This window comes from Anomaloglossus baeobatrachus, chromosome 4, assembly GCF_048569485.1.
Source record: "Anomaloglossus baeobatrachus isolate aAnoBae1 chromosome 4, aAnoBae1.hap1, whole genome shotgun sequence".
Classification (NCBI taxonomy): domain Eukaryota; kingdom Metazoa; phylum Chordata; class Amphibia; order Anura; family Aromobatidae; genus Anomaloglossus; species Anomaloglossus baeobatrachus.
This window is the reverse complement of record NC_134356.1, coordinates 241,317,495-241,343,964: the sequence shown is the minus strand read 5'-3', so window position 1 is coordinate 241,343,964 and position 26,470 is coordinate 241,317,495. Positions and strand designations below refer to the sequence as shown.

General features: G+C 45.1%; 1 protein-coding gene across 1 annotated transcript in view; it reads right to left on the bottom strand.

Moving 5' to 3' along the window:
- LOC142303422 (protein phosphatase 1H) overlaps positions 1-26,270 on the bottom strand; it is a 295,560-nt gene extending 269,290 nt beyond the window's left edge. The window contains exon 1 of the mRNA XM_075344753.1: positions 25,880-26,270. Coding sequence (XP_075200868.1) covers positions 25,880-26,112 — 233 coding nt within the window. The 5' untranslated portion in view covers positions 26,113-26,270. The remainder of the gene's footprint in view (positions 1-25,879) is intronic.
- Between the last annotated feature and the right edge of the window lie 200 nt (positions 26,271-26,470).

Here is a 26,470-nt window from a genome sequence, read left to right as displayed (position 1 = left end):
ATCCCCTTTAGAATGGAGTGGAAGTGGACATGCTCAACCGCTGCTCTATTCATTCTCTATGGAACTGCTGAGCATTGCGCTTGTCTTCTTTTTCTGACAGCTTCATAGAGAATGAATAAAGCAGCCGTCAGGCATCTGTCTTGCTAATCAGTGCGAGTCTCAGCAGTTAGAGTAGAGTAGAGTCTCACTAAACGACGTACCAGTGATTCCGACCACGATACGACCTGGTCAGTATCGCTGGTGTGTCGCTACATGGTCACTGGTGAGCTGTCAATCAGGCAGATCTCACCAGCGACCAGTGTAATGATGCTGCGCTCGGTAACAAGGGTAAATATCGGGTAACTAAGCAAAGCGCTTTGCTTGGTTTCCCGATATTTACCTTGGATACCAGCGTACACTGCTTGCGCTGGCTCCCTGCACACGTAACCAGGGTACACATCGGGTTACTAAGCAAAGCGCTTTGCTTAGTTACCCGATATTTACCCTAGCTACATGTGTAGGGAGGCAGCACTAAGCGGTGTACGCTGGTAACAAAGATAAATAATCGGGTAAACAAGCAAAGCGCTTTGCTTAGTTACCCGATATTTACCCTAGTTACCAAGCGCAGAGTTGCTGGTGGCTGACTGCTGATGAGATCTAGCTGATTGACAGCTCACCAGCGACCATGTAGCGATGCACCAGCGATCCTTACCAGGTCGTATCGTGGTTGGAATCGCTGGTACGTCGTTTAGTGAGACGGTACCCTTAAGGCCCTGTCACACACAGAGATAAATCTGCAGCAGATCTGTGGTTGCAGTGAAATTGTGGACAATCAGTGCCAGGTTTGTGGCTGTGTACAAATGTAACAATATGTCCATCCATGATTTCACTGCAACCACAGATCTGAAAAAGGTTTATCTCTGTGTGTGACGGGGCCTTTAGTCTCCCTCCAATCTAGTAGAGATGATCTATCCTGTGCTAGGCGATAACGTCTGTTTATTGGACAACCCCTTTAAAAACAGACAAGCAGCGACCACAGAACAGACAAAAGATCTGCATACCATATACATAAGTGGCCACATAGCACTTTCCCATTCAGGTCAGGCACCCCCATGTTGCTACACTAACCTAGATGGCATTTATTCCTACAACTGTACATAACTTCATATTTTTCAGATATAAGAATTACAAGGCTGTTACTGCCAGAAGACGACATTACAGCTAAGGGAAGCTGGATTCCTTCTGCATTTCACAGACTGCTGAGCACCAGCTAAAGATCATTGATGATCTGAGAGATAAGTTTAGCTCTCTAATCAGCTGTTATCAGATCATCAGATGCAGCTTGGGGGATTTGGAGGGATATGCTTCCAGAACATGAGCTTCCGAAAGACAACTCTTCCTGCTCTTATGCAATGCTGTAAACTGAGCAGTAAAGAATAGCAAAGCCGGGTGTGCCTTCAAAGAAAAAGCCTATTATAGAGCGCATTACCTATGTATTCACCTCGCTCGTATTGTATTATAACTAAAAGTCATGGAACAACCAGAAAACCCCAAAATAAGTCCTTTACCGTCACTGGAGTGTCACACTAATGGTACATAGGGAACATTAGTGTAGGTACATACAATACACTTCACAGCATGCACTCATGGGAAAACCATGCTTATTGTGGAGTGTGGGTGAAGACGGAGGACAGCAATGCCCGAGCTTTTCCGGGACAGGCATGGGTACGTACGTGTTCTTGCTCTGGGAGTTGGACCATGTGTTTCCCTAAAACATCTCCATTTGAGTTAATTAATAACTAGTGGTGTGTGATTAATATATTGTACACATCACACCACTATGCCGTTCTATTGTATATAACGCTCGCTATATACTAGATTCCATTTTTTCTTCCCTCTACTGTTGGCTTCGGTGACATTCTTCCACTGTTTGATCCACTTTTAACCTTCTCTATGCGATAGACAAAAATACAAATATTTCACTAAATTTTTTTTTTGTCATTACTTGGCCTTTCGTAAGTATTCTTTAGGCCACAGATGCAAGCACAGCAAACTTTTACAGTTTTGTCCATAATTTAGCAGGGGAATCCAATTGCTTGCAAATCAATAGGGTCCGGGTCCCGAGATACCCACTGATCACTCAATTGTTGCTGTGTACCATTTGGGGGGGGGGGGGGGGGTCTGTCAGAGCGCACACAGAGTGGGGTATGGATTCATAGCATATGATTTCTATACTATGTGTTCTTTGGGTGATCATCGGCATATATTTAATGGTCAGGCAATGGAGACAGACTTCCTACAAAAACTTTGTGGGTTATATTCTTGTCTAAATGAGCATTACATTGCCTGTGTGTACAGAGTCTGGTGTACACTCAAAGCAAATAGCCTCTAGAGAGACTACTAACCCTATCACCACCTATGGGATATAGCTCTCGTAAAAGGAATGGTGTGTGGGCTCATGCTGTATACAGTGGGACTGTGTCAACTCATTGTATATAGGAGACTGTTTGCGGGCTCATACTGTATATGGGGCGATAACACTTAATTCTGCTCAATATTAAGGGATATAATCTTAACATGTTAATATTAATATTGAGCCCAATTAATTTCAGCCTATTGGTTCGTCCCTCTACACCAGTCACAGTCTCATGTGGCTTCTCAGGAAAATTGCTCACCTCTGCTTTAAAGGGGAATCAAAAAGTCGATTCATGCTGCTAATACCAAAGAGATTAAATCAGATACCGGTTCAGCCATCTCAGTCATGTATCACGTTTTAGCCCCACGTTAGTAGCTCAGTCGTGGCTGCCATCCAGCGCCCCAAGAAAAAAAAAAAAATACAAAAACAACCAAAAAGGGATTCAGGTGTACAGTTGTGCTCAAAAGTTTACATACCCCGGCAGATTTTTTGCTTTCTTGCCCTTTTTTCAGAGAATATGAATGAGAACAGAATCTTTTTTTCCCCACTCATGGTTAGTCGTTGGGTGAAGCCATTTATTGTCAAACTACTGTGTTTTCTCTTTATAAATCATAATGACAACAAAAAATATCCAAATGACCCTGATCAAAAGTTCACATACCCCAGTTCTTAATACCGTGTATTGCCCCCTCTAACATCAATGACAGCTTGAAGTCTTTTGTGGTAGTTGTGGATGGGGCTCTTTATTTTCTCAGATGGTAAAGTTAACCATTTTTCCTGGGAAAAAGCCTCCAGTTCCTATAAATTCCTGGGCTTTCATGCATAAACTGCGAGCTTGAGTTATCAACAGAGCGGCTCAATGATATTGAGGTCAGGAGACTGAGATGGCCACTCCAGAACCTTCACTTTGTTCTGCTGTAGCCAATGACAGGCCTTATGTTTTGGATCATTGTCATGTTGGAATGTCCAAGTACGTCCCATGCGCAGCTTCTGGGTTGATGAGTGCAAATTTGCCCCTAGTATTTGCTGATAAAGTGCTACATTCATCTTTCCTTCACCTTTGACCAAGATTCCTATGCCTTTGTAGCTCACACATCATCAGCGATCCACCTCCATGCTTTACAGTAGGAATGGTGTTCCTTTCATCATAGGCCTTGTTGACACCTCTCCACGTTTATGGTTGTGCCAAAAAGTTTGATTTTGGCCTCATCATTCCAAATTAACTTGTTCCAGAAGTTTGGAGGCTTGTCTCTCTGCAGTTTGGCATATTGTAGGCGAGATACTTTGTGAAATGAGGGCTCCCTATTTTTGTCATCACATTAATTTTACGTCCTTTAATAAAATTTTGCATCAGTTTTACTACTACTCCGGAAGCTGGATTTTTCTCTTTCTTCTATTGGACCCTTGCACTGCCAGAGTGTTATCCCTGCATGCCGGACTTTGCCCCAGTTGAGCTGGATCACCCCTTTTTTCCTTCTCATCGAGATACTTTGTGGCACTTGTGCAGTAATGGCTTTCTTCTGGCGACTCGACCATGCAGCCCATTCTTCTTCAACTGCCTCTTTATTGTGCATCTTGAAACGGCCACACCGCTAGTTTTCAGTGAGTCCTGTATTTCAGCTGATGTTATTTGTGGGTTTTTCTTTGCATCCCGAACAATTTTCCTGATCATTGTGGCCGAAATTTTTGTTTATCTACTTGATCGTGGTTGGTTTTTACAGAGCCCCTGATTTGTTAAATCACAGCTTGAACACTGTTGACTGGCATTATCAATTCCTTGGATATTTTTTTGTATCCCTTTCCTGTTTTATATACAGTTCAACTATCTTTTCCCATAGATCTGTTGGCAATTCTTTTGCTTTCCCCATGACTCAGTGGCTGGATGAAAGATGCAAGAGTCTGTCTGGATCCCAGAAATTCACTTCGCTTTTATGCGCACACACAAATTACAAGCAAACAGGTCACAGACGAGGATGTTACCTTTATTAGCCATTCAAACCTATTTCTGTCAACGTCTGTGCATGTTATCAGGCCAAAATCATCAGGGTATGTGAACTTTTGATCAGAGTCATTTGGATATTTTTGGTTGTCTTTATGATTTAAAAAGAGAAAACAGTAGTTTGACAATAAATGGCTTCACCCAACCACTATTTTTATTCTCTGAAAAAAGGCCAAGAAAGCAAAAAAATCTGCTGGGGTATGTAAACCTTTGATCACAACTGTATGTGCTGATGGGGCCATTGACTTTAATGAAGCAGATGGGGTCACTGTGGTCTTTCGGACATACGTTTTGGCAGGATCCACCTATTTTAAGCAGGAAACAGAGCAGTTGCCCACGTTTTGTTGCTCACCTCAAAATTTGCGGATACTGTAGAAAATGATGTCTGATGGAGCCCAAAGTGACTCTGTTTGCTTCAATAAAGTCAATGGCCCTGTTGGCAAATACACCCCAATCTAGTTTTTCAGGACTTCAGATGCAAGCCCCAATGAAGCCACTGATGTAATGGGAACATAGCGTTACTCTGAAATGCTATGATGGGTTAGAGAAAACATGCTTTCAAAATCTGGCCGGGGTCAATGTGACTATCATGACTAGTCCAAGAGGCAGGTACAAACATAGGAGAAATCTGTCAGTCTAGGGGAGCAGGGAATGGACGGGCTGCCTCTTAGTCATCTTTATTGCATTGTCCTTGCCTGGCCTTTGAAACAGTATCCTCTGATATGCCCCAGTGTTTCAGTGTCAAACATACATATCTGTAGTAATGAATGTGGTCTCTAATGTATGCTGCCTGTAATTTGGGCAGAATGAATCAGGTGTCAGGTTCACTTTAAGTACATTTTTTTTCTACATGGTGTACCATATGGTTATTTTTACGGTCACACCTATGCTCCACTTTTAGTGAAGATCCATATACTTAGACTTGTCAGGCGCGCTTAAAATTGTTTTCGGGATTGTGCATTTCAACGGCTTTTTCAACTGGCTGGCGCAATTAAACTGAAAGGCAATGTAGAAAAACAGACTTGGAAATACGTCCAGGTGCATTCACCACACTCTGCACTGCCAGATAGTCATTAAAGCTGTTAATTATGCACTTGGTTAGCATGGAAAAAGGCTTTAATGTGAACACTAATGGACATCGCGCTATAGTTTGCATGTACTTTTGGCAATGGCTTTCTGTTCTGCATCCACTGAGGAGAGACAAAGGAATAAGTGAAGAACTGCACTGTCTAAATTTAGAAGCTTGTATAAGTCAGTATGGAATAGGTGAGTAATCATCTGCTGATGTCCAAACTAAGAATATCATTTATTAAAATCCAATTATACAGATTTAACTAGTCCAGCAATACTTTTACATTGCCATCCAATCCTCCATTATTGAAGAAAAAAAAAAAAAATATCAGTGATTGAAATGATATGCAATTGAGGCTGAAGAGCTATTTGTAGATCTGAAGCCTCTGTCACTCCAGCTCTATTCCTTGCCCAGCAACAGTCTCCTTCTGCTTCACTGATAACTCTTTTGTCTGAAGTCACGCAACATAGAGGCTGTCAGCTAAGCAGGAGAAGGCGGCACTGGGCAGGAAATAGAGCCGGAGTGACAGAAGCTTCGATCCTACCACAGTCCTACAGCCTCATTTGCATATCAGCACAAACACGGATTTCTCAGTAATGGAGGAACAGACTGGCCATAAAGATATTGTTGGACTTGTCTTTGAAAGAGCTACATACTGTACATATATAGTTTGGAGTTAGAAAGGAAAGCTTGTAGAGATTCCCTTCCAGGTGTTTTTCATGCACATTCCACAGAGAAAACTGCCCGAAATATCTATTAAAAAACTGCTTTACAAATTTTTTTTTTTTTTTTTTTAAGAGACCAAACATTAAAAGAAGCGACAGGTTCACTGCTCTGGTGTTTTCTGCCCCGAAAAATTGCTGTACATTATAGCACAAGTCAATAGGAGAGAACATAATGAAATATCTAATATATAAACCTGAGTATGTATGTATGTATGTATGTATGTATGTATGTATGTATGTATGTATGTATGTATGTATGTATGTATGCTAAAAGAATCCGCACCGTCGCATTTACAATCACGAAATTTTGCACAGATGCCTCATGTGACTCAGGGAACGTCAGACTATTTTGACGGGAAAATTTAACCCTGCGCTTTAAGTTACTCTCCAAAATCCTGCCTCCATTAAACTGAATGGAGCTGCAAGTTATTATTAGCAACAGTCAGTGGTTGCTATAGGAACAAAATAAACTTAGTATAAGAAGCTTATGTGTGAGGTAATATGATGTCGGGTGGTGAGACTGATAGAGACAGACAGACAGACAGACAAGGAAAGAGACAGACAGACAGACAGACAAGGAAAGAGACAGACAGACAGACAGACAGACAGACAAGGAAAGAGACAGACAGACAGACAGACAGACAAGGAAAGAGACAGACAGACAAGGAAAGAGACAGACAGACAGACAAGGAAAGAGACAGACAGACAGACAAGGAAAGAGACAGACAGACAGACAGACAAGGAAAGAGACAGACAGACAGACAGACAAGGAAAGAGACAGACAGACAGACAAGGAAAGAGACAGACAGACAGACAAGGAAAGAGACAGACAGACAGACAAGGAAAGAGACAGACAGACAAGGAAAGACTGGAAGAGAGACAGTTACCATCCCGGTCAACGCTCGAGTACTGCAGCCAATATAATATATACACACGCACACATATATAATATACACGTATATGCCCTAGCACCGATTGCCAGGCCTTAACCCCTCTGATGCCTCTGTCAATCGTGACATTGATCTGCTTGTACAGGGATTCCTTCCATCGAAACAACGCAATTGTAATCCCATCATGTCGATCATCTCTATGGTGACCCTGGGCCAAATAATGGCTGTGGGGGTCACCCAGATATGAAAGCCTGCAAGGTCCTGCCTTGAACAGGACCTAACATGCCTCCTGCCTGTGTGCAATTCACTGATCGAATGCCTTTCAATGCAAAAGACCATGTCCAATGCTGGAAGTATGGAAAATAAAAAGAAAAAAAAAGTGAGCCAAACTAGTTGGGAAAACCTCTCAGGAAACCAAAAAGAAGAGGTTTTGGAAGGGAGGGGCGGGGGGGAAACAAACCCCACCCCCCCCAAACAAAATCACAGGGGTTTCCTGAATCTTCGGTATGTTTTCCCGAGTGTAGAGGACGTGTAACTACTCAAAAAAGGTAGAAAAATCCCCGCACCCACAACTATTGTGCAGGCAACTTCTGAGCTGTTTACAGAGCTTAACTCATTGTTTGCCGAGTCCTGGCACATGGACAGGACAGGAGACATTTTTGTTACAGAAGCAATTTCTGCACAGCGACTCTCAAAATAGCAAATATGCTTTTAAGTTGCAGTGCCCTATTTTTGGCTTGATATGCAATGTGAAGCCCTCAGGTACTGTAAAGCATGTTCCATTTAAAGCAGAAACGCTTTCAAACTGTGTATATAAAAGCAGCAAAGATCTGTCACAAGGAATATCAAAGAAATGGTAACTTATTCTGAAAACACAGCCTTTAATACCAGCCTGAGGTGGTAACGAAGCACGCAATCTGTAATCAGTCACTAAAGGGGGAAGCAAACTCAAGCTCCTCTTCTTTATAGGAGAAACGCCTTCATGGTGCATTTCCATTAGTGGACTTTAGGAGATTGAGTGTGGGAACACCTGTCCGTGATTATCCCCTGGTGTACACATGCCGGCGATCACCGGAGGAATGAGCCAAAAGGTTTCTTGGGTGTTCGGAGCGGTAAAGCCAGCATAAAATCCTCATCTTGGGTTACTGCTGATAACATGACAGAATGATCACATTATTGCTCATACGATAGACATCAGAAAGGTTACGATCCCATGGGCCTATACCATGTGGACGGAAAATCTGTGCGCATTACAGAAGTACTGGTAATTACAGTTCCGTTGTATGAAATCTCATTTGTATAATGTGGAAAAAAAAACAAGTAAATCCTAAAAGGCCCTATACATAATGGACAATCATTAGCCAAGCCTACCATTGTTGCCGGTTTTCCCGATAATCTAATATGTATGGAGCTCCTGACAGATGTCACGGGAGGTAAGGCTCTTGTCTGGTAACGTCTCTCAGAGAAAAGAATGGTCCCCAAGGAGAGCACACCTATGCATGGCGAGTCGGGCACCATAGTTGCCAACTGAACAATCGGCTGAGCCAACCTGAGACTGACAACTATTTAAAGTGTATGAGGGGCTCAAAGAAAACCTTTCATGTCCGATAACGCTAGTAAACTGGAAGGTGTAGGGTTAATCTGCAGTCAAAGCAATATGATAGTGCCCATCCATTGTACTGAAAAAAATGTAACTGTTTCCCAGCTGTGCAGGTGTACCCAGCACAAATACATACAATGCTCAGCACTGAGAGCTGCAGCTGTAACCGCAGCCCACACTGACTGACGGACGGCCATGCACTAATGCACTGTAGAGTCAATGCCGGAGTAGGTTTACAGCCTCCGCTCTCAGTGCTCTGGGCAGGCCTGCATAACTGAAAGCCAGCAGCTCCAGGAAGAAATGAAGTGCATTTTCTCCCAGGTGCCATACATTCAGTACAGTGGCTGGGCACCTTCACCTTAAATATCTGATTTCTCAGTACCTTCGAAAACTGTGTTGGATCACTATTTGCCAATGTTTTGATGGATAATTTTGGAGGTGTATTAACAAGAACTGTGCATTAGCGAGGGTATTCATTAGAAGCCTCCAAAAAAAAAAAAAAAAAAAAAAAAGAAGATGTACAACTCCCCAAAGTATCTGAACACAAAGTTAGCAATTCTAAAATTTATCATGAATATGTAGGGTCCAATTTCAGGATCAAGTGAATATCATGTGTCAAATGAAGTTTATGCCATAAGGGGACATAATATATACAGATATAGTTATTACATGGCAGTTTAGTCTTTTTCTCTAGTACAGGAAGAGACATCAATGAAGTGGAGTCTCTGAGCAGATCCTTCTCCCTTTGTCTACCCCGTTTTTCAATTTATGGAACGGTTCACACCAGAATTCTAACATATATTTGTTTCAAATGTTGGCACTTTTTTTTATATGAAACTCCACAAATATTTTATAAAATGGGTGACGCTTAGCAAGGATTGTGACTGGGCACGGCTGCCAAATTCATCATAATTTATGCATTTCGTTTAGCCATCATTAATCTAATGTCATAACGGTGCTTGTGTCCTCTTCGTTGTGTTCATTCCTTTAGATTATTATTATAGCGCCATTAATTCCATGGCGCTTTACAAGTGAAAAAGGTATACATAAAAACTAGTACAACAATCATTAACAGTACAAAACAGACTGGTATAGGAGGAGAGAGGACCCTGCCCGCGAGGGCTCACAGTCTACAGGGAATGGGTGATGGTACAATAGGTGAGGACAGAGCTGGTTGCGCAGTGGTGTACTGGGCTGAGGGTTATTGTAGGTTGTAGGCTTGTCGGAAGAGGTGGGTCTTCAGGTTCCTCTTGAAGCTTTCCACGGTAGGAGAGGGAGTCTGATATGCTGGGGTAGAGTGTTCCAGAGTATGGGGGAGGCATGGGAGAAATCTTGTACACGATTGTGGGAAGAGGAGATAAGACAGGAGTAGAGAAGACGATATTGTGAGGATCTGAGGTTGCGTGCAGGTAGGTACCGGGAGACTAGGTCACAGATGTAGGGAGGAGACAGGTTGTGGATGGGTTTGTAGGTCATGGTTAATGTTTTGAATTTGAGTCTTTGGGCAATGGGAAGCCAGTGAAGGGATTGGCAGAGTAGTGAAGATGGGGAATAGCGAGGGGAGAGGTGGATTAAGCGGGCCGCAGAGTTTAGGATAGATTGGAGAGGTGCAAGAGTGTTGGAAGGGAGGCCACAGAGCAGGAGGTTGCAGTAGTCGAGGCGGGAGATGATGAGGGCATGTACTAATGTTTTTGCTGATTCTTGGTTAAGGAAAGCACGGATCCGGGAGATATTTTTGAGTTGTAGTCGGCATGAGGTGAAGAGGGCTTGGATGTGCGGCTTGAAGGATAGAGGAGAGTCGAGGGTTACTCCAAGGCAACGAGCTTGTGAGACTGGGGAGAGTGAGCAGCCATCAACTTTGATGGATAGGCTTGGTGGAGGAGTAGGAAAGACAATGAATTCTGTTTAGTCCATGTTAAGCTTTAGGAATCGCGCAGAGAAGGATGAAATAGACAGACATTGTGGGATTTTGGTTAGTAAGGAGGTAATATCAGGACCAGAAAGGTAGATCTGCGTGTCATCGGCATAGAGATGATACTAAAAGCCGTGGGACTATGAGCTGTCCCAGGCCGAAGGTGTAGATGGAGAACAGCAGGGGTCCAAGAACTGAACCTTGGGGAACACCAACGGATAGAGGGTGGGATGAGGACATGGTGTGAGAGTGGGGGACGCTGAAAGTTCGCTCAGTTACTGTAGGTATGAAGAGATCCAAGATAGGGCCAAGTCTGTGATGCCCAGAGAGGAGAGACACTGTAATAGGAAGAAGTGACCTACTGTGTCGAAGGCGGAGGACAGGTCCAGGAGGAGGAGGACAGAGTAGTGTCGATTGGCTTTGGCAGTTGGTGATTGGTGACTTTAGTCAGGGCAGTTTCAGTAGAGTGATGGGGTCGGAAGCCAGATTGTAGCTGGTCAAAGAGGGAGAGATATGAGGACAGTTCAAGATGGACATGCTGTTCCAGTAGTTTTGAGGCATAGGGGACTCAGTGGTTGCACAGAAGATTAAGGCTATGTGCCCACGGGAGCTCGTACCTGCGGATGTATCCATAGGTACGAGCGCATGTTTCCCGCAGCTGCCCGCCGGCGTCTGCAGCTATTTTTAGCTGTGACTTTACAGTGGAATAGCTGTGGGAAACCTGCGGACTTTCATGCGAATTACCTGCGGACGTCCCGGCCTCTATCTCCATAGCGGAGGGCCAGGACATCCGCAGGTAAATCCGCAGGAATAATTGACATGCAATTATACCTGCGGATGCCGACATCTGCAGCATGTTTGGCGGCCGCACTTTCCGCAGCGTGGACACAGCACTCCCCATGTCCCATAGGATAACATGGGGAGTGACTGTACATGCTAAAACCTGCGGATTTATCTGGAAAATCCAGATAAATCCGCAGGTTTTCCGCGGACAAATCCGCAAATACAAGCTCCCGTGGGCACATAGCCTAAGGCTAGGGACTCGATTCAGCATTTATTTGTTTTTAAGAACTGTGACATTAAAAGGTATTCTCCTCTATTGAATTTGGCAAAAAAAAAACAAAACTAACAAAACAAACAAACACGTTGCCAGCTGTTATCGGCCACCAGAAATGCACGGCAAGTGTAAATGCCACATTCTCAAAATTTCTGAGCAAGTAGAAGCAGGGGAGATTTCTCAGTTCGAAGCAGGGGAACAGCCATACTGCTGGTCCGAACTGTCAATCTTTAGGCGCACAGAACCAGGAGGGAGTGGAGCTGTATGCTCCTGAAGAATGATGATTAGAACACTTCAATGTTGCTGAAGGTTTTCCTTTCAAGGACTGGAACATGTGCAGTAGAGAGCATTCCTCACAATAATGGATACAAGATACCGACTACTAATGACTTATGATAACAAAAAGCAATATGAATCCAAAGAGAAATGGTCAGTGCATGTGATAACATTTCTTGGATATGTAACAGGTAATGAGAGGAGCAATGCTAAGGTTAAGACACTGTAAAGTAATTATGTGCGACCGTAACTTCCGACTGTTAGTTTATTTTTATAGGCCATTATAATTAAAGCAATTATAGTAGGCATGATGAAGCAAACACAGGGAGCTATTGTACAACACAACCCATCTCAATTCCCATGTCTTCCGTAATGAAATATTGCATTACTATTAATGGCACCAACAATCACTATAGCATCCAGCTGGGCCAATAATATTCATCTCCTGTAGTCTACATTTTTTTTTTTTTTTTTTTTTTTACAGTTTATCTACATGTAAAACTTGTCGTTCACTTCTAATATAAAAGTCTAGTACAATCCAACCGGAATGCTGAAAAATGTCACATGTTTGGCCGGCATGGTGTTTCAGTGGTTAGCATTGTGGTCTTACAGTGCTGCGGTCCTGGGTTCAAATCCCACTAAGGATAGCATCTAAAAGCTTGTATGTTCTTCCAATGTTTGTGTGGGTTTCCTCCGGATTCCTCGCTAACTCAACAAACATATTGATGGGGAATTTGTGAGCCCCAATGGGGACAGTGAGGGAAGTGTCCATAAATCAAATATGAATGCACTATACAGTGTGTCCACCCATATCCTGTCCACCACCATTAACATGAGAATGGCGGCAGCTATAGGCATAGAAGTGGTGTCTAGGTATAGTAAAGTAGCCATGCGCTACGCAATGAAACCACCTATAGCGCCACCTGGTGGAAAACAACGAAGTTAGCATTTTTATCTTGAAAACTGAACGAGATACAGAAAAAAAAAGTGAATTACAAAGTTGTAGGGTATCATCAATTCAATATGAATCGACACCTTGCATACAGAAATGCTATGATATGAATCCCATGACCCCCCAAAACATTGAATGCTGGTCACGCATATGGCGCTCATTTATCTTTGATGCTCAAAGTGGCCACCATCAGCTGCAATGCACATCTGGACTCTGCACAGCATACTGTATCTTGCTGCATGTTGTGCCATATGGTAGGTGACACGTTTTCACAAGCATCTGTGATACGTCGTCGTAGGTCCTGCAATGTTGGTGGAGGGGTCGCATACACCTGCTGTTTGATATGAGCTCACAGAAAGAAGTCCAATGGGGTCAGGTCAGGTGAGCGTGGAGGCCACTCCATGCAGCCACCATACCCAATGACTTGTAGGAAGGTCTCCATGAGGTATTGCTTCACGTCCGCAGCCTTGTGAGTTTTACACGTTCTAATCATAGCATTTCTGTATGCAAGGTGTCGATTCGTATTGAATTGATGATGCCCTACAACTTTGTAATTCTCTCTATTTCGTTCCGTTTGAGAATAAAATGCTAACTCCATTGTTTTCCCCCAGGTGGCGCTATAGGTAGTTTCACTGCGTAGCACATGGCTACTTTACTATACCTAGACACCACTTCTATGCCTATAGCTGCCGCCGTTCTCATGTTGATGGCGGTGGACAGGATAGGGGTGGACACACTGTATAAGGAAGGCATAATAGCTACCAACACCAAGAAATCCAGTTTATGCACAGACTCCTGAAAATCTAAGAAAGGCGCCACCTTACTGCACTGTTCAACTACGGATTCTCAATACTCAAGTTCTTTTGGAAATGTCACCATAACGCCGAAAGATGGGAAAGGACTTATTTTCAGGGGATGTCTTATTCAGCCCCCCCCCCATTAATAATCCACATTAGTTCTTGAAGAAAAAAGCAAAAACAAAAAAAAAAACAAAAAAAAAAAAAAAAACACACTTATTCAAATACAGTCATATTACATTCAGGAACAGTAACATAACTCCAAAACGTGTGTGTAACACGTGTATCTGTCTATCCAATGACTGAATGCTATCAGTTGGAGAGCACTCAATCATTTTTAAATTGGCTAACATGGTACCAAGAGGTTATTTTTTTTTTGTGCGCGCACACACACACACACACACACAATGTATGCATGTATATATAATACACACACACACACACACACACACACACAATGTATGCATGTATATATAATACACACACACACACACACACAATGTATGCATGTATATATAATACACACACAATGTATGCATGTATATATAATACACACACACACACACACACAATGTATGCATGTATATATAATACACACACACACACACACACACAATGTATGCATGTATATATAATACACACACACAATGTATGCATGTATATACAGTTAGGTCCAGAAATATTTGGACAGTGACACAAGTTTTGTTATTTTAGCTGTTTACAAAAACATGTTCAGAAATACAATTATATATATAATATGGGCTGAAAGTGCACACTCCCAGCTGCAATATGAGAGTTTTCACATCCAAATCGGAGAAAGGGTTTAGGAATCATAGCTCTGTAATGGATAGCCTCCTCTTTTTAAAGGGACCAAAAGTAATTGGACAAGGGACTCTAAGGGCTGCAATTAACTCTGAAGGCGTCTCCCTCGTTAACATGTAATCAATGAAGTAGTTAAAAGGTCTGGGGTTGATTACAGGTGTGTGGTTTTGCATTTGGAAGCTGTTGCTGTGACCAGACAACATGCGGTCTAAGGAACTCTCAATTGAGGTGAAGCAGAACATCCTGAGGCTGAAAGAAAAGAAAAAAAATCCATCAGAGAGATAGCAGACATGCTTGGAGTAGCAAAATCAACAGTCGGGTACATTCTGAGAAAAAAGGAATTGACTGGTGAGCTTGGGAACTCAAAAAGGCCTGGGCATCCACGGATGACAACAGTGGTGGATGATCGCCGCATACTTTCTTTGGTGAAGAAGAACCCGTTCACAACATCAACTGAAGTCCAGAACACTCTCAGTGAAGTAGGTGTATCTGTCTCTAAGTCAACAGTAAAGAGAAGACTCCATGAAAGTAAATACAAAGGGTTCACATCTAGATGCAAACCATTCATCAATTCCAAAAATAGACAGGCCAGAGTTAAATTTGCTGAAAAACACCTCATGAAGCCAGCTCAGTTCTGGAAAAGTATTCTATGGACAGATGAGGCAAAGATCAACCTGTACCAGAATGATGGGAAGAAAAAAGTTTGGAGAAGAAAGGGAACGGCACATGATCCAAGGCACACCACATCCTCTGTAAAACATGGTGGAGGCAACGTGATGGCATGGGCATGCATGGCTTTCAATGGCACTGGGTCACTTGTGTTTATTGATGACATAACAGCAGACAAGAGTAGCCGGATGAATTCTGAAGTGTACCGGGATATACTTTCAGCCCAGATTCAGCCAAATTCCGCAAAGTTGATCGGACGGCGCTTCATAGTACAGATGGACAATGACCCCAAGCATACAGCCAAAGCTACCCAGGAGTTCATGAGTGCAAAAAAGTGGAACATTCTGCAATGGCCAAGTCAATCACCAGATCTTAACCCAATTGAGCATGCATTTCACTTGCTCAAATCCAGACTTAAGACGGAAAGACCCACAAACAAGCAAGACCTGAAGGCTGCGGCTTTAAAGGCCTGGCAAAGCATTAAGAAGGAGGAAACCCAGCGTTTGGTGATGTCCATGGGTTCCCGACTTAAGGCAGTGATTGCCTCCAAAGGATTCGCAACAAAATATTGAAAATAAAAATATTTTGTTTGGGTTTGGTTTATTTGTCCAATTACTTTTGACCTCCTAAAATATGGAGTGTTTGTAAAGAAATGTGTACAATTCCTACAACTTCTATCAGATATTTTTGTTCAAACCTTCAAATTAAACGTTACAATCTGCACTTGAATTCTGTTGTAGAGATTTCATTTCAAATCCAATGTGGTGGCATGCAGAGCCCAACTCGCGAAAATTGTGTCACTGTCCAAATATTTCTGGATAATACACACACACACAACTGTCTTCATTCTTACACTCCTGCAAGTAACACCTTTTAGGGAAAACCTAATCACATGACGGGATGTTACATAGGTCCTGAAGCTGTCTTATCAGGATACAAATGCTGGAGCCCGTAGGAGAATGGGTGCCCTGTGAAATTGCCCAGCTTGCATTGCATTCCCACTAATGCCAGTCCTGTATATCCGACTGTCTCCTGTTCAGTTCTTTTAGACTCCTGCAATTAAGAGACCTTTGATTACATCATGTCACATGACTAAAGTTACCAAAGGTCCTTAAGGGGGCTGTACACGCTACGACATCACTAATGCGAACTCGTTGGGGTCACGGATTTGGTGACGCACATCCGGCCACATTAGCGATGCTGTTGCGTGTGACACCGATGAGTGATTTTGCATCGTTGCAAAAATGTGCAAAATCGCTCATCGGTGACATGGGGGTCCATTCTCAAAAATCGTTACTGCAGCAGTAAGGAGGTTGTTCCGGTGGCAGCACACATCGCTCCGTGTGACACCGCAGGAACGAGGAACCTCTCCTTACCTTCCTCCTGGCCACAATGCGGAAGGAAGGAGGTGGGCGGGATGTTACGTCCCGCTCATCTCCGCCCCTCCGCTTCTATTGGGCGGCCGCTCAGTGACATCGCTGTGACACCGCACGGACCGCCCCCTTAGAAAGGAGGAGGTTCGCCGGTCACAGCGACGTCGCCGGGCAGGTAAGTATGTGTGACGGGTCTGGGCGATGTCCGCCACGGGCAGCGATTTGCCCGTGTCGCGCAACAGATGGGGGCGGGCACCCACACTAGAGATATCGGGACCGATATCGCAGCGTGTAAAGCCAGCTTTAAACAATCTTAACCTTGGAATACAAATATTGGCGGCCAAGAGAGTGGTAGTTCTGAGAAACTGCGCAACCCCCCCGCACCCCCCAATATGTGACAATGTATTTTTTATCATCTTTATTTTTAATGGTGGAAAAGGAAGATGATTTGAATGTTTCTTTTTCCCCCTCATTCTTCCTTTAATAGTCCCATTAGAGAACTTGAACCTGCAATAGTTAGCATTGCAGTATTTAGTTAATATCACAATTACAGGCAGGGTTTCATAGAATATCTGTAATGTTAGGCACAGCAGTCTTCAACAGACCTCCAGCTGTCATAGTAAACCATGGGTATCCCAAGATCACGTCACAGGAGCGCCGATGGCCTCATAGGATGCTGCGCCCCCATGCAGACCGCTAATAATAAATGCTATTAAACGCAAAGCTGTAACAGGTTATCAGTCATGGGCGGAACTCCGTTCCAACAGAGGCTGTTAGAGGCAGCACACCCCATTATCTTTTGGGCATAGGACAAGCTCCCTACATGAAGCAGGGTTACGATTGTAAGAAGAGAGGAGGCGACCAAGACCAAAGACACCCATCGGACAGGACCGCCGTCTGTGGGTATAAGAAAAGGTCTTTTTTGTGCCTTTCATAGCGGGACATACTGTACATACAGCATACTAGAATGCTGTAAAAGAGGGCTGTGAAGATGACTCGCTTTCTGGCAGTGCTTCAGATATACATAGGCACTAGATTGTGGTGAAAAACAGTCCTTGGTTTATTATATCTCATGAACACCAAAAATAAAAAAAAAAAGGGGCTTTTTTTTCTTCAGCCAATAGAAAAACAGTGTAGGCACAGTACATTGTACACAGTCTTATTTTCAGAGCCAGGCCGGTGTCACACTTGCGATTGCCTCGCGTGTATCTCGCACGAGTTTCGCGGTGCATCAACCGTCACAGACTCACATTCTCCTCACAGGAGCGGTTCGTTTGCATGTATCTCTATGCAGCTGACCCGCTCCTGTGAGCAGAGTGTGAGTCCGTGACGGGTGATGCAACGCGAAACTAACGCGAGGCACTCGCAAGTGTGACACCGGCCTAAGTTAGTCAGTGCTGTGGCTTTAGTCAGAGTCGTCACCATTAGGCCTTGTGCGCACTAGGCGTTTTTAGTGGCGTTTTTTACCGCGTTTTTGTGCTGAAAACGCAGTGACATTGCTTCCCCAGCAATGTCTATGGGTTTTCAGAAGTGCTGTCCGCACACAGCGTTTTTTTGTAGCTGCGTTTTTGTGGTGACCACAAAAATGCAGCATGTCAATTATTTCTGCGTTTTTCACCCATTGAGTTCAATGAGATGTTCAACAACACAATGAAAAACGCATATAGCTGCGTTTCTATAACTAAAAACGCAGCTATAAACACAAGGGGTGGGCAGTAAAGTGACATGTACAGGAAGAGGATTCCTTCTGTTGGTAAACACAGAAGCATGAATCCTCCCGGTACCGTCACCACTGCGTCCACAACCCGCCCGGCGCCATGTCAGCTCCGTGCGGCCCATGTCTGGGCGGGAGGTGGAGGCAGTGGCGAAAACCAAAGTGAACAGTAGAAAAAAAAAAAATGTCATATATACTCACCTGTCTGCAGGGTCCCGGTGCCATGCCCGCTCCCATCTCCTCCCGGTACCGCCGCTTTGGCTGTGTGCAGTCTCCCCGGGGCACGTATGAAGCTTGCAGGACCTGGCGGTGGATCACCTGATGCAGTCACCTGACGCATCAGCTGATCGTAATTCTCGCGGTGTCGCCGGCTTTTTTGCACCCGGCCGGCTATCAGCTGATCCTGCCGTCAGGAGACTTCATCAGCTGATTACCGGCAGCTCCTGCAGCGATGGGACAGGATCAGACTCTCATCCGATCGCTGCAGGAGCTGCCGGTAATCAGCACAGACGTGAGTATTTTTTTTTTTTTTTGCACCGATGCATCATCTGATTGTATAATCGGCTTTTAGACAATCAGCTGATGTGTGATGTGATTCACATCCCGGAACCTGACATCATCTGATCGCTTTGCCTTCCAGCAAACCGATCAGATGGATCCGGATTGGACGGCGCGGGACCCTTGACCCAGGATTACTGCGGAGGGGGGTTCTTTATTTCAATAAAGATGGAGTCACTAATTGTGTTGTGTTTTATTTCTAATAAAAATATTTTTCTGTGTTGTGTTTTTTTTTATCATTACTAGAAATTCATGGTGTCCATGTCCAATATTGACGTGACACCATGAATTTCGGGCTTAGAGCCAGCTGATAATATACAGCTAGCCCTAATTCCATTATTACCCAGTGAGCCACCCGGCATCAGGGCACCTGGAAGAGGTGGATACAGCGCCAGAAGATGGCGCTTCTATGAAAGCGCCATTTTCTGGGGTGGCTGCGGACTGCAATTCGCAGTGGGGGTGCCCAGAAAGCATGGGCACTCTGAACTGCGGATTCCAATCCCCAGCTGCCTAGTTGTACCTGGCTGGACTCAAAAATTGGGCGAAGCCTATGTCATTTTTTTTTTTTTTAATTATTTCTTGAAATTCATGAAATAAAAAAAAAAAAAAAAAGGGCTTCCCGATATTTTTGATTCCCAGCCGGGTACAAATAGGCAGGTGGGGATTGGGGGCAGCCTGTACCTGCCTGGTGTACCTGGATAGCATACAAAAAATATAGCAAAGCCCATGTCATTTTTTTTTCTTTTTGGGCAAAAAACTCCTGCATACAGTCCTGGATGGAGGATGCTGAGCCTTGTAGTTCTGCAGCTGCTGTCTGCTCTCCTGCATACACTAGTTCTGCAGCTGTCTGCTCTCCTGCATACAATGAACATTTTGAAGAAGGAAATGACATCAGACTTTTTTTTTTTTTTCATCAACAATCTTTAATGGCATTGTGCACTGATTAAAAACGCAGTGAGCAAAAACGCAGCAAATCGCGGTAAAAACGCATGCATTTTTGTCGCGTTTTTTAGCCGCGGGTGCGTTTTTTGAGACAAAAAACGCACATAAAAACGCAGCGTGCAAAAAAAAAAAAAAAAAAAAAAACGCCTAGTGTGCACATACCCTTAGAGCTCTCACTCCAGCTCCACTACCTCAGACACAATTGAGCCAATGCACCTGACTGGAGCTATGGCAGTGACCAGTCCCACCCAAGCACTTCTAGTCACTCCTAAAATCCAGACCTAAAAATCCAGTCGCATTAAAAACTTCAGTAACCAAATTCTTGCTGAAATTATTTTGAGGAATTACATCACCGAGGCTAGCCACACTCCGGGACATATAACTCCTATCTGGTACTTATACATGGGAAAACCTGGTGACAGGTTCACTTTAACACCTCTTGGTTAAAGGCTTTAAAAAATAAAAATGCATGTTTTACACCTTAAGGATAAATTCACACAATGAGTATCAGATGTGCTTTTTCAGTTGCACATTTTGTGTGAAAAAAAAAGCAAAATATTAGAGTTTGAGCAGAAATGTCTAGCCCACTGTGTAAAAAATAAAGTTAATGAACAATAGACACCCACCTTCCCATCCACCCAAAAAGTCAGCCCCACAGAACTGATTTCTATGGTGCAGATAACTGAGGAAAAGATGGAAGAACATATGCAGCGGTAATAACAGTTTTTCCACATGTGGTCTCACCTATACTAGTCTTAAAAATAAAGCTACACTAACATTTTGTGGCTATGGCCTGTTTGGTTTTCCCTCAATCATGGTGAAACTGCAATTTTTTTTTATAAAAACTATTAAAAAAAACCCCCACATCTCAGTCTATAACATGGCACCCAAAGTTTGAGGGTTTCTGTACTACAGGTCAGAATCTGAAGCTTAGGGCTCATTTAGACACCCGTGAAAATTGGTCTGTAGGGACCTCAATGCAGGACTAGGGCAGGTGTCAGAAGCCTCATATTTGCCTATTGGGATTCTAAGTTGGGGTCAGGAGACCCGTGACAGGCTGTGCATTGAGGTTCATGGTCACAGACATCTGAACGAGCTGATCACAAAACCCAGCATCCCTGTTTATTCATATGTCAAACACACAAAATATTATATCTTATCCCTACCTCACTGCTGAAGATGAGGTCCTAATTTCAGACAATTCCCTCTGCACACTGGGGGCACCCCACAAACCCTGCTCATCCCACCCAGTCTTCTGTCACAACCTAGAGCGAATCTGTTCAGACCTTACACTTGCCCATTTGTGCTGCTTCCCGTGCACATTCTTCCCACTATGTCTATATAGGTGAACTGCTGTACCTTGGAGACCCTTTCTTAAGGCTACGCTCCACAATGAGTTTTTGACGCTGTTCCGGTAAAGTGGATGGGATGTATAGAAATCTCCTGCCGCCTGCGCTTCTTTATTACTCAGTGTAGACTGACCTGCGGTGCGTGATTCATATCTGCAGCATATCAATTCCTCCTGTGGGTAGGCTGAGTTTGAGGCCTAATCCACATGGCATGAAAATCGGAGCGAGTGGAATGCAATGTTTTATTGCATTCCACTCGAGCCAATATTAGCCTATGTGTCAGCACCCATGAGCGATTATTTTCTCAGCCCCAATCGGACCGAGAAAACAATCGCAGCATGTTGCAGGTGCAATGTGATCTTTGTTTCTCTCGCACCCATTCGAGTCTATGGGGTGAGAAACATCGCACTGCACTCGCATTACACCGGTGTACCGCGAGTGCAGGGCGAGAATGGCAATAGCCGGCTATGGAGGAGAGCGTGAGATAAATTCCTCCCTCCCCTCCTCAGAGCCGGCCCGCCCCTCCTCAGCTGTGGTCTGCTCGCATGATCGGACCTCAGGCGTATGGACACTCGCATAACACTTGGCTCCTGCTGTGCTGCCAGCGTGGGCCAAGTGTCATACGAGGATCGCAGTAATACCCGTGTGGCCACGGCCTTATGTGCAGACTTTCTGCATAGACTTGCATTAGATGCGGAAATTCCACAGGTAAAAAACGCACATGCATTTCGAGTGAGTTTCTAAGGTGGAAAAAAATAAATAAAATAATGGATTTCAAACTTAGGCATATCATTAAACTTTTGGCAAAGGCAACGCCAACCAAATACCAGGAAGTATCAAAAACTAAGCAGCTTTATTTATAGCATGACGTTCCAGGAGATACAAAAACCGCAGCATCAAAAATGCATAAAAGAAAAAACTGCAATGAAAAGTAACCCAATGTCAATAACAGGTGCAGAAATTTTGTAAGATCAATAACTCATTAAAAATGAAATGGGGAACATAATCTTAAGAAGTTTTATGGGGAAAAAAAAAAGTTTTTATCAACACCGCTGCAGGAAAACTCCTCCAAAATCAAAGCATTTCCTAAAAAGGTTTCTGGTGGTCTTTAAGAGACTACAAACACAAAAAACCCCACACCACCAAAATCCGCATGCGGTTTTGGTGCGGATCTTCCGCGATTGTGTCCTTGCGGTTTTTAACCATTATTTAATGGCAGAACCGCAGGTGCCTGCGGAAAAGAAGTGACATGCTACTTCTTTTTGCTGCAGAAATTCTGCAGCAAGACCTGTAGTGGAAAAAAAAAAAAACAAAACAAAAAACAAAAACAGTGCGCACAGCATTTTGGATTTCTCATAGATTTTGCCAGGGAAGGACTGGAGGAAGGTTATTGTAGCGCCCCTGAAGCAATCAGGAGCTACAAGGTACTGCAAAATGTTAATAAAAAGATGCAAAGAAAAAAAAAAAAAAAAGAAGGAGATGCAGGGCCTACGTAGCTCCAGGATCTCAGACGACTAGTGCCGGTAACACCAAAACACATTATAATCCCTGTTTTTCCCTTTCCCGAGGACTGGTGACAGACTAGGGTTGGACCCAATGGATGGCCACCTAGGGGTGAAGCCGCTCCAGTCCACTAGACGACAACCAGGGGGGAGGGGTCAGACAGACAGTATGTGGAAGTGAAAGGAGACGGACGTAACCGTACTGACGGGAGAGTGTAGCGGTGACCTGAGGGCCCAGGCTTGTGGTTGCCGGTGGAGTACTCCTGGAACCATAGCACCAACGGGGTACAGAGCCCTAGGTCAAGCAAATGCTCCAGGCAGACCTGATAAAATCTGCACAGTGAGGGGACCATCCGGGACCTCACTGACTGTAAAGTCCGGGGGCACCAGCAGTGATGGGAGAACCAGGGACCAGAACGGAACAGCGACCCTACAGGGTTCAAACTGCCCACCGTACGGACCAGAGACTGAAAGAACGAGGAGGGGACCCCCAGAGGCTCCAAGCCACGGGGACCCACCACCCAGAGACAGGTGCAGGGGAAAGAAGCCACCAGGTCACCACACCGGCACTGGGACTAAGGGGACCAGTGAGACTGTGCAGCGGCGGCTCCATCCATATAGCCGCAACCTGCAAGTGGCGTCACAACAAAAACTTTATTATAATTCCCCTGTATATAACCCCTTCCAAGTGACCCCCAGGGTCACGGAACCGGGCAACAGCCACCCAGTGAACTGTTCCCTGCAAATATACGGCCCGGGACCGAGCACCCCATATCCCTGGGGTAAGTCATTAGGAACAAAAAACGCACCTTCTTTTCTGCAGCAAAAAACAGTGTGTGCACAGGGCCTAAGGCCCATCCACATGTCCCCTATTATACTGAAGATCAAAAAAGTGTGTGTGTTTTGAACTATTTGCCATTTTAGCCCACCTTTTTACTACAAGCTAATCAATGGGGGGTACCGGGTGTTGATCAAGACCCTAGATAACCCTTTAGTGGATTAAATAACTGCATAAAAAAAACTGAATGTGGAAACCCAGGCAACAAGAAAAGTGCCTATTATCCACAGCAGCCAATCACAGTCCAGCTTTCATCTTACCCCAGTAGTTATAAGACATGAGAGTTGTGCTGTGATTGGTTTCCATGGGAAAAAACGACAGTTGACGTAAACAAGGAAATTCACAGACAACCAGGGCAGGACAGCTTGAAACCAAACATCAAGCAGAATCTACACCTCCAGATGTGGAGCGTGGCTTTCCTGACCCAAAACACGACAAGCTCAGACAGAGGGCTGGGGGAGGGGACACCTGCGGACTGTCAGGGCATTGGAGTGTGCAGAAATATGGCCGCCTGCACCCAACCCAGAGGACACTTTCTACTGCACATTGGGGATTTAGTTTTTTGGTAGTCATTTCTTAAAGGGAACTTTCTAGATGCAGTCTGTTCTGTGGACAGCATGGTATAGAGAAGTAGTGGAATGATATGTAAAATTGTGGGAAAAGATTCAGTATAACTTGTATTTATCCATGGAAATCCCCACTGTCTGTATGTATACAAGTCCGGCGGGCGGTCCCATCAGTGACCGACAGCTATCCCAGCATGTAGTCATATAGGGAAGATTGTCAATCAATTACAGGACCGCCCACTGGACTCATGTATACAAACACCAGGGATGTCAAAGCATAAATATAAGTTATACAGAAATGTATATGAATCTGATCAGCTCCTCTTGCGGTATAACCTCCTGCAGATCAGATACCATTTTCCACAAGACAGGTTATACAGGGGCTCAGCAGCGGTGACACAAGGACAGGTGTATATACACAGCACACCTGGTCCCCCTCCGTGCAGTATACAGGGGCTCAACAGTGGTGACATATGGACAGGTGTATATATACAGCACACAAGCCCCCTTAGTGCAGTATACAGGGGCTCAGCAGTTGTAACCTATGGACAAGTGTATATATACAGCACACCTGGCCCCCCTTCGTGCAGTATACAGGGGCTCAACAGTGGTGACCTATGGACAGGTGTATATATACACAGCACACCTGGGCCCCCTCAGTGCAGTATACAGGGGCTCAGCAGTGGTGACCTATGGACAGGTGTATATATACAGCACACCTGGCCCCCCTTAGTGCAGTATACAGGGGCTCAGCAGTGGTGACCTATGGACAGGTGTATATATACAGCACACCTGGCCCCCCTTAGTGCAGTATACAGGGGCTCAGCAGTTGTAACCTATGGACAAGTGTATATATACAGCACACCTGGCCCCCCTTCGTGCAGTATACAGGGGCTCAGCAGTTGTAACCTATGGACAAGTGTATATATACAGCACACCTGGCCCCCCTTCGTGCAGTATACATGCGGCTCAGCAGAGGTGACATATGGACAGGTGTATATACACAGCACACCTGGTCCCCCTCCGTGCAGTATACAGGGGCTCAACAGTGGTGACCTATGGACAGGTGTATATATACACAGCACACCTGGGCCCCCTCAGTGCAGTATACAGGGGCTCAGCAGTGGTGACATATGGACAGGTGTATATATACAGCACACCTGGCCCCCCTCTGTGCAGTATACAGCGGGTCAGCAGTGGTGACCTATGGACAGGTGTATATGCACACCTGGGCCCCCTCAGTGCAGTATACAGGGGCTCAGCAGTGGTGACCTATAGACAGGTGTATATATACAGCACACCTGCCCCCCCTCTGTGCAGTATACAGCGGGTGAGCAGTGGTGACCTATGGACAGGTGTATATGCACACCTGGCCCCCCTCTGTGCAGTATACAGGGGCTCAGCAGTGGTGACATATGGACAGGTGTATATACACAGCACACCTGGTCCCCCTCCGTGCAGTATACAGGGGCTCAGCAGTGGTGACCTATGGACAGGCGTATATATACAGCACACCTGGGCCCCCTCAGTGCAGTATACAGGGGCTCAGCAGTGGTGACATATGGACAGGTGTATATATACAGCACACCTGCCCCCCCTCTGTGCAGTATACAGGGGCTCAGCAGTGGTGACCTATGGACAGGTGTATATATACAGCACACCTGCCCCCCCTCTGCAGTATACAGGGGCTCAGCAGTGGTGACCTATGGACAGGTGTATATAGACAGCACACCTGCCCCCCCTCTGTGCAGTATACAGGGGCTCAGCAGTGGTGACATATGGACAGGTGTATATATACAGCACACCTGCCCCCCCTCTGTGCAGTATACAGCGGCTCAGCAGTGGTGACGTCACCGCCATTTCCTACTCACTCCGCATAGCCGGTGCTCCAGGGTAACCTCTTGGTCTCCTTCAGGATCAGAATTGGTCTGGCGATATGGTCGGCCGAACACTCTATCTCGTCCTGCGACAGCCCCAGAAACTCCGGTCTGACATAAGGAAACCTCATCGGTAAGTCCGAGCCATTGGCATGATCCGAGCCCGAGCTGCCAGCCATGATTCCGCCCATGAAATTGGCCACGGCAGATTTCATCCGAGTGAGCATATTACAGGCGGCCGGCTGGCGGAGGCAGCATGGAGGAATGGCGGTCAGGCCCCGCTGGCGGGTGCTCGGAGCCGCATGGACGGACGGCCGGCGTCAGTGTGAGGAGACGATGGGAGCCGGACTCCAGGTGCAGCTCCTCCGCACTACCCGATCTTACGGCTCAGCCGCTGGTCATGTGACCCGCTCCCGGTCACGTGATGAGGCGCACCGGCGCTGGGAGGCCTCGGCATGACGTGCGCGGACTGTCATCTGTGCAGTCAGGTGGAGGCAGCGGCCTGTGGCATTGGAGCGTGTGCAGACGTGGCGTGCGCCTCCGTTATAGATGCGTTTTCTACATTACTCGAGGTACACGACTTAG